General features: G+C 53.6%; 1 protein-coding gene across 1 annotated transcript; it reads right to left on the bottom strand.

The window, feature by feature from the left end:
* Window positions 1-608: 608 nt before the first annotated feature.
* Window positions 609-8279, bottom strand: LOC114042536 (inner centromere protein-like). Its single transcript, XM_027861227.1, has 5 exons — window positions 8201-8279; window positions 7903-8047; window positions 6057-6170; window positions 4637-5376; window positions 609-1494 (listed from the first exon to the last, which is right to left on the bottom strand). The coding sequence occupies exons 1-5, from the start codon at window positions 8277-8279 to the stop codon at window positions 1439-1441; spliced, it is 1134 nt and encodes a 377-aa protein (XP_027717028.1). The 3' UTR covers window positions 609-1438.
* Window positions 8280-9254: the final 975 nt, after the last annotated feature.

Genomic DNA, 9254 nt, shown 5'->3' with positions numbered 1-9254 from the left:
GGGCTTAGGAAAAACTGGCAGGCGCAAGGGGCAGGGGAGGATTCCTACACAAAGGCATGGGGAAGGGCGATACAACACTGTTTGGACGGGAGCGGCAAAGCGGCTGGGTGGGCTAAACCAGGGAGGAAGGTGCAGAAAGCCTGCCAAGAGAGCACAAAGCCAGATGGTACTGGGCTTTAAAGGACAAACTGGAGTTTGTATCTGATCCTGGAGGCAGGGAGCCTTGGGAGCAGAGGGCTGATAGTCAGATCTGGTGGTTCTAAGAAAGGCAGAGAGACCAATGAGGAGGCCACTGTAATGGCAAGGGGAGGAGGCTGGGCATGGAGGGGCGGCACCATCAGCCTCCCTGGGAGGGTAGATCTGACCACCAGCACACAGGGGTGGGGGGGGGGGGCCTTCTGACAGTCACCACCCTCCCAGGGCAGGCTCTTAGCCTTCCATGCTGGGCACGCCCACAAACTGGCCACATGCCTTTCTCCCTTTGAGCCTCAGTTTCCTTCTTGTAAACTGAAGAGGTTCAGAGGATTACAGCCTTTGAACCAAAGGCCACGAGTCCAACCCTCACCTTTTAGAGATGAGGAAACTGAGGCCCAGAGAAGCCATGTGACTCAGGTGAGGAAAGAAGCAGAGCTACCAACGCCACCCCCAAGGCCAGCTCCGACTCCAGAGCCAGGGCCCTTTCCACTGAACCAGCCAGGTTTTTCCCCACTCTGACCTACCACAAATCTATGGTTAGGGACTTGGGGCTCAAGGAAGGCTGTGCTACCAGAGGTATCTCTGGGCCACTTCCCCCGCCCCTGAAGGATACAGTGACGTGGGCCAAGATGCTCTTCGCAATGCTCGAGCCAAACTCCCAGCAATAGTTGTCTTGCCCATAGCAGGGGGAGTGGGGGAACATTTCAGTGATGCAGGGAAGCTGTCCCCTCAGGGTGGCTTCAGAGGCCTCCAAGGCCAAGAGGCGATAAGCATCAGACTACCACAGAAAAGTCGCCCACCTTCCTCCCCTTGGCTCCAAAGCATAGGTCTTCATAGGGCCTTCCATGTCCCCATCTCCTTGTTCTCCTCTCCTCAACATGGAATTTTGGGATTGCCAATTAAGCATCCATAGGGTGGTCAGGACCATGGAAGGGGTCATGATTCAAAGGAGGCCTAGCCGTGGGTGACAGCGGCCAGACTGGGGGCGCACCTGAGCCCCAAGTGGCCCAAAGTGCATGCTCTTGGCCTCTGATGGTCAGAAGCCAGGGCTGTGGTGTAGCCTGTATGTGGCCGTGCCTGGAGAGTCCCAGATGAGCTCTGGCTTCTCCGTGAAGGGTCTGAAATCATTTGGGATGATGCATTTTGTCCTCAGCCCCGGGGACATCAGGAAGAGGAGGGATCCCTTATCTGCACTGATCCCTGAGCACTCAGAGCATGGCTCATGGACAAAGGCATCTGTGTCTCACCTCGCTTTCCTGGGTACTTCTACATCCAGGACCCTCTCCAGGTAGCTGTGGCCTGAAAGGAAGAATTCAGGACAAAGCAGGCAGTCAGAGAACAGCAGCATGTCCTGGAAGGGCACTAGACTTGGGATCACTAAAGACCTGGGTTCAAATCCTCCACCTGACAATAGTTGTTTGACCCTGGTCAAGTCACTCTACCCCCTCTGACCCTCAATTTCCCTATCTATAAAATGGAGATAATCATACCTGTAGTACCTACCCTCAGATGGTACTGGGAAGGTCAAATGAGACAACGTATAGAAAGCATCTCGAAGGCGTGACAGAAATGGTTTATTAATTATAATCACAAGTCAGATGGGAACCACTCAATTCTTTTCCCAGAAGCTTCTACAGCCTGGGACGGCAGGGATTCAGGAGAACTGTTCCTCCCAGGTTTCATCTTCCATTCTCCCTGCTAATCTTTCTGAAGTCCCCCTTGAGACCATGTGGTCTTGTGGAGACAGTCCTAGTTTGGGAATCAAGCTCCAGGATTGTTATGTACTGGCTGGGGAAATGTGGCCAAGCCCCCTCCTGTCAATAGGCCTCAGCTCCCCCACCTGCAAAACGAAGGTGTTGGCCTAAGTCACTGGCTCAAGTCCTCATTGCGGGGGGTCACAAACTGGATGGGGCCTACTCTCACAGACCTGCCACCCTCACCCATCAGGGTGTGGCAACTCCTCAGCTCCATGAGCCAAGAAAAGGAGGAGAGTCACCAACCAAGATGATGCTAATGGTTCTTTCTGGGCCTCGGCAACCTCTACCACCATGTCACAAGGGCCAAAAGGCCCCAGGCACAGCTCCCTGCCCAAATTGGAGGACCAGTTGCCTAGTTCACTCGACCTGATCTGAACATCAACAACTGGGCCCAGAGCTTCCTACCAGCCTTTGGGAAGGAAGAGCCAGAGAGGAGAACGCAGGGAACTTTTCAAGCCTGGCTTTTCCTGAATTGTTTTGTAGTATCTGACCAAGCCACCTGCTCCCCGCCTCCCCCCTACCCCCCCCGCCGTGGCAAGGCAATGAGAAGGAAGACACCTTGAAAGCCAAAGAGCAAAAAATGCAAGCCAAGAGGCAATCCCAGATTTGGAGTTGCCCCAAACTACTCTCCCTGCTTCCCCTTGGGATCACTGGGTCTGGACACAGCTGGGGCCTCTCAGGCCATCTAGGCTTGCCTTCCCATTTTAGAGATGGGAAAACTAAGGCCCACAATGGAAAAGTGACATGGCCAAGGACACACAGGTAGGGAGTAGCCAGCCCAGGCCTCCTTCAACTTTAGCTTGCTGCTTTTCCCAGATCACTGACCTATTAGCTAAGCTCCTGACATCCAGAATCCCAAAGGGCCCTTATCTGGTGGGGACCAACTTGACACTCCCCACCTCATCCCCAAGCCCTGCAGAAAGACCTCCTTGTGCAGAACGGTGCTGTTGCTGGGATACTGAGCATTTGCCATCCCTTTCAAAGCCTGCACATGCAAAGGCTTGGCTTGAGCTTCAGTTACACTGTTTTTATCACCCCAGGGAGCTTTTGCTCTGTGGCCACATTTCCCTCACTTCTCCCCACTCGTCACATTGGATCAGGGTCCTAGAACACCTGTTTCCCTAGTACTAATCAGGGCAGCTAGGTGTCAGATAAAATGCTAGGCTTGGAGTCAGGAAGACTCCTCTTCCTGAGTTCAAATCTGGCCTCAGCAACTTACTAGCTGTGTGACCCTGGGCAAGTCACTTAACACCATTTCCCTCAGTTTCCTCATCTGTAAAATGAGCTGGAAAAGGAAATGGCAAACCACTCCAGAATCTCTGCCAAGAGAACTCCAAATGGGGTCAGGGAGAGTGGGACACAACTGAAACGACCCAATAATGGCACTAATCTCTGTGTCTGATACACTCCCCCTCCCTCTTTTCTCCTGCTACTGCCAATGCCACAACTGCTCAAATAGGGAGCGCTTACCTACCTAGGAGGGGCTCATCCCTCATCTCCAAGAGATTTCCAAGGGACCCAAAACATGGGCCTCATGGCTGCCTCTGCACTGTATTCGAGGATAAAAAGGCCCTGAGGTAGAGTCAGATTGATCCAACGCTGACCCTCTTATGTCACTAAGGCCTCAGAACTACGTCAAAGTTACTCCTCTGTGGGCCTTTCTAAATCAACCTGGTTTCTTAACACAGGACCTAAAAATCTCTTAACCCAACTATTTCAGGCAGGTCTTTAGCATCCAATGTCTAACAGCAGGTAGGGTAGCTCAGTGAAAGGCTATGAGCTGGAAGGACTCAGGAGACGTCTGCTAGCTATCTGACATTCCTTGTAGGCCTCGTCCCCAATCTGTGTCTCCTAAACCGCCTCCCACCCCATAGGGTTATTTACTTGTTCCCTTTGAAATCAAGAAAGAGAGAGACCCCCTAGGCAGGCAGCCTGAGCACAACAGGTTCCCACGGCATGCTGAAGGGAGTGGAGGGGAGACTCTCTAGCAGGTGGAGAGGGTGCTCTATGGAGGATCCACAGGAGGACACGGGCACAAGTCCTCTGCTCTCTGCCCTCCCCCTCACTACGAGGGGAGCTAAGAAGTCTGTCAATGCCCTGATCCTCACAACACTATCAGGCAGGCACTGCTATTATTCTCATTTCATAGATGGGCAAACTGAGTCAAGAAAGGTGACTTTGCCCAGAGATGACCTAGGTGCTAAGGCCTCCCAGTTTAGGGCTCCATCCAGGACCCCACAGGGCCAACGACAAATCCCTCGGAATTTAATCAGGCTGATTCGTGGTCACAAGGAACTATCCACAGCCTTTCCACCTTGGGAGACAGTTCCAACCACATCCTCTGCTAGGCCAGCCTTCCCAGGTCACATGGAGGGCAGAGACCAGGAGCCAGAGGCGGCTCCAATCCCTCCTCTGGCCCTCCCAGAGGGACTTCTATCATGTCACAGTAAGGAGGGGGCTCAGACAATCCCCCAAGTCTAGGGATGGGTGAGGGGCTCCCCTCCTTCCCACTTTCCTCTTCTAGGAACTCTTCTTCCATCCTGGAATCCCCTCCCCGGGCAGACATTCTAGGAATCCAAGTGCTTGGGGCACCCTCATCTTTGCTAAAACGAGGCAGAGGGCAGATAGACCGCGAGGGACAAAGGGATTGAGCTTCAGCGCCCAGGAAATGCCCAACAACTTACAGATGATGCAGCCGGTGACTGCCGGTTTCTGGGCCAGCTTCCTGGAGGACCATCGAGCAGAGCTCGACGTGGTCTTCGGGACCACGGAGGCCTTACGAATCAAGGAAGCCCCATGGGCTTGTGAGGATTTGAGCAACAGTCTCCTACACACCGAGCGCCGGTCACAGCAGGGGCCTATCTGGGTCTGGGGGCCTTCCAGCAAGTCCAAGGGGAGCTCAGTCTCTGGCTGGGTCTGTGCTCCTGGAGAAGAGGGTGCCCTGCCCGGCTTGGCTGTCACGGCCACTGGCTGGGCTATCTGGAGTTTGGCCACAGACCAAGCCAGCCCCGCAGCTTTCACCTCAGGCACCTCAGTGGGCACCCCCAAGGAGGTCCCAGGCGCTGGCTCAGGGTGGCTTTCTGCTTGCTTTTTGGGCACCGATTCATCTTTGCAGCCCAAGCTGAGGGCAGCTGTCTTGGCCTTGTGTGCCACCAGGAAATTCTCAGCACTCTGCTGGTCGCTGATGATAATCTCTACAACAGGCACAAGCCCATCCATTGCTGCCAGGTTCACAGGCTTTTTGGGGAGCACCGTGGGGGATTCAGGGGGTGAGGAGGCTGCTGCTGCTGCTACTTGGGTTCGAGTCCCACGACGGAAAGAGCTGTTGTCAGCTGCCACCATAACTAGCTTCTCCAGCCTGTCTTTGTTCCGAAGGAGCTGCTGGTTGTGTTGACTGCTCCTTCGGCTCGCACGGCGGGACAACCTGCATGAGACGGAAAGCGGGGCCCTGAGACTATGGCCTTAGGCACCGCCAATCGAGGAGGGTCTGTCCGTCAGTCTAATAGCATTTGGGAAGTCCCTATCACGTGCCATGCACTGTGCTAAGGTGCTAGAGATACAAAGAAAGGCAAAAACACAATCCCTGTCCTCAAGGAACTCTCAGTGGATAAAGCACTGAGCCTGGAGTCAGGAAGGCCTGAGTTCAAATCCAGCCGTAGACACTTCCCAGCTGGGTGACCCTGGGCAAGTCACTTTACCTGTTTACCTCAGTTTCCTCATCTCTAAAAATGAAGGTCTTAGACTCAAGGACCTCCAAGGTCCCTTCCAGCTCCAAATCCATGGTCCTAGGCCCTCTTGAGGGCCCACACACCAGCACCAAGATCATCCCCTGCCCTCCCCTTGCTTCTTGTCTGGGTCCCCTCCCCCCTCGACATCTTGTACTTTCTTCCATATTTCCCACAGCACCGAACACAGTGCTAAGCACTCTACCATTGTCACAGGACCACCATTTTAATGGACAAGACCTTGGAGGCCTTCTATTTACAGAGGCCTAGGGAGGTGTCACAGTTGAGGAGGGGCAGAGCCAGACACTGACATCAAACCCAGGCCTGTCTCTGCTGTCCTGCCCTGCCCGCTTGGCCCTGGGCCCCGGGAGTCACCTACCTTTTCCTGGTTGGGGGCTTGTTTTTATCCTGAATGGAGGAAAACTGTTTCTTCCTCCGGCGGTTCCTCTGAGATGGCGTTTTGGGCATCAGCTCAGGCTCCACTGTGGAGTCACTGAGGGGCAAAGAGGAGAAAGGAAGAGTCACAGAACATCTAAACTGGTCACCTCCCCATCAATAGCCCCTTTGGCCTGGAAATGCCCCCGGGCCTTCCTGCTTGTCAGAAAGGAGGGCAAATCTCCTCGCTCCTCCCGCTATGTGGCAGCCTCACCTACTCACCAGGGGTTCTGCAAAGCCTAATCCTATCTTTACAGCATCTGAGAAGGTTAGACCTGGACCCAATCTGGGGGATCTGTCTAGGCCAAATCCTTCATCTTAAAGATAAGAAACTGAGGCCCAGGGAGGTCATCTGATTTGCTTTAGTTCTTCTGTCTGGGAGCCCAGGGCTCTTTTCAGGCCCCCACCAGGTTGGAGGCTCAAAGTCTGTCTGGGACTTGGGACACATTTCCTCACAGATGCAGTCACACAGAGGACAGCTAAGTGGCACAGGGTACTGGACTGGGAGTCAAGAACCCCGAGTTAGAATCTCACCTTGGCCACTTCGCAGCTGTGTGACCCTGTAAAATGGGGATGATAACAGTGCCTACCCCCTGAGCTGTTCTAAGGATCAAAGGAGCTAACATTTGTAAAGCATTCTGCCAACCTTCTTGAAGCTCCAGATAACTGAGTTCTGGACACAGCTGGTTCCATGCTGTGCCCAGACTAGGCCAGAAAGGTCCCTTTAGCCTGAATTGTACTTAGGTCACCCTAAGATGCCCATATCTGGTAGAACCCTCATCCCTGTGGGAGAACAGGGATCTGACTGGCCCCACTCTGGCAGCCTCCTCCCCTGCCACCTCAGCCCTGGCAGTAGGTCAGGAATCCCCACTGCCCACACTGAGGGAGGCTGCATGGTCTAGGGAAGATAGAGGCCCTGGGTTCAAATTTTACCTCTGATATTTATGACCTGAGTGACCTTGGGCAAGTCTTTGGACCTCAGGATTCCCAACTGCACAATGAGGGGATTAGACTAGAGGGGCTCTGCCCAGCTTCCATCCTTCCAGCTCCAGAGATCACTCCTCCTCACCTGGCACTCAAGGACGAGCAGGGCAGAGACTGAGGATGGGGGGGTAGGGAGAAGCTAGAGAATGAGAAGAGGAAAGGGAATGGGGTCTTGGAGGGAGGGGAGGGCAGCAAGGAATTACGGAATCTGAGTGTTAGGAGAAGCATCAAATGGTCACCATGGCACATGGAGGAGAAATGGGGTAGCTGGCAGACTGCGAGCTCAATGATGGGCAATGCCCTGGGGAAGCCAGTTTCTGCCACTGATGGGGTATATGAAGGGCATGTCCAGAATGAGGGGAGGAAGGTGCTCAGGCCTAGTCAGATCCCTTTAGAACACAAGATCTATTCCACAAAGAAGAAAGCATCTTATTCTCTGAGCTTTGTACAATGCCTGGCACAGAGCGAGGGAGAGAGGGGCGAAGGAAGGAAGGAGGGAAGGAAGGGAAGAAAAGAAGAGAAGAGGAGAGGGGAAGGGATGGGAGGAAAGGAAGGAAAACACCCCCAAATCGGAAGAACTTTGGCAGGCGTGGAATGGGCCACAGACAAACATGTTCCTCTTTCTCAGTTCCTCTGGCTCTGCCTTGCTACAGCGGCAAGGTTACCCATAAGGTTCTCCCCTTTTTAAATGTATGTTTCTGTCAATGATCTTTCAGTTCAAAGTCAGTTTTTGCCTGGTGTCCTGTGCCCTGGGTTACCAGCCCCTTGCTGCTGCACCCACATGGGCCCTTCAGCCCTGGATTTACCTAGAGAACATCTTTTGGGCCTCCTCCTTAGTCTCCTGCAGCCACACCATGTCTCTGTTGTCCACACTGGAAACAAACTCCATCAGTTTGGTGGTGCAGACCTCCAGGATGCTCGCAGACCCCATGGTGGTCTCCATGGTTCCACCTGCAACACCATAGCAGAAGGGAAGGTAAAAATTATAATGCACAGAGTTTTAAACCCAGGTCACTTGCTGGGGAAAACAGTCTGAGCAGGTTCCGGGATGCTCAGAGAAGGGGAAGGGTAGCCAGGCCCATCCCTCCACTCTGAACCCACTACCCACTGGCAGCTTCCTGGGGTGCCAAGAACGCCTGGCATTCACTACAGCAGCAATCTCCGTCCTCTGATGTCTGTGCATGCTGATGAACTTCCCTTTGTCCACTCCAAGTCCCAAGTCTGCCCCTTGACCTGGGCCACACAGTCTCCCCCCCACCCTTCCCACAGAACAGAGATCTCAGAAAGGCTGAATATTTCAAAGGAACCGAATCAACAGTTATAAAATCAAGTCTACTCATTCTGGAAAGGATGGATCAATTAACCACCACTTCCTTGTATGTGTTACCTCCCCCATAAGAACATAAATGCTCTATGAAGGTAGGCGCCAGCTTTGCTTGCTTGTATCCGCAACGCTAAGCCCAGGGCCTGAGACAGAGAAAGCACTGCCTTTCTCCTTTCCTTCCTATTTGACATCCGAAAATTGTCAAGCTGTTAGAAGCTTCAACAAATCCCATTTCATTTTTGTGCCTTGACAGGAAGCTGAGAAGTCAGCACCCAGCACCCAGGACAATTCCTGGCCAGGAGAAGGCGCTTAATAAGAGGCTTGGCGATTGGCTGGAGATATTCAGGAGCCAGTGAGTGTACATTTGGGGCCTCAGGGAGGGAGGCTGGGGCAAGGAAGAGAGAACTGGCTTGGAGGGAGAGGCCTGATGGTCAGACTTCAGCTCTCATACTCATTACCCTCACACATGGCTCAGAAATCACTGGCTGCTGAGGCTCCTGCTGGCCCTCAATCTCATCCCAGAATCCAGAGGAAGGTATAGGCCTGCTAACTAAGGCAGGGTACTGGCCCAGATGGCAGGCTGGCATTATCCTCCCTCATGTGCCTTACTCCCAAAATGCAGCCCCCTGCTCAGCAAGTCGTTGAGGATTCGAGCAGCTCTGCCCCAGGGAGGGCACAGAGACGTCAGAAGGAGCCCAGATGGTCATTTCATGCTGCTACCCTGCAGATGTAGAATCTGCAGGAACCCAACATCCCTCCCTCTGCTGGTTTGCTGTTCTCCAGACCAGCCTTCCTACCTAGCACACCACTGTTCAGCAATGTCAAAATGCCCCC

Source organism: Vombatus ursinus, unplaced genomic scaffold (genome assembly GCF_900497805.2).
Source record: "Vombatus ursinus unplaced genomic scaffold, bare-nosed wombat genome assembly UNPS02014574.1, whole genome shotgun sequence".
NCBI classification, from domain to species: Eukaryota; Metazoa; Chordata; class Mammalia; order Diprotodontia; family Vombatidae; genus Vombatus; species Vombatus ursinus.
The sequence above is the reverse complement of the archived record's forward strand: the minus strand, read 5'-3'. Positions and strand labels throughout refer to the sequence as shown.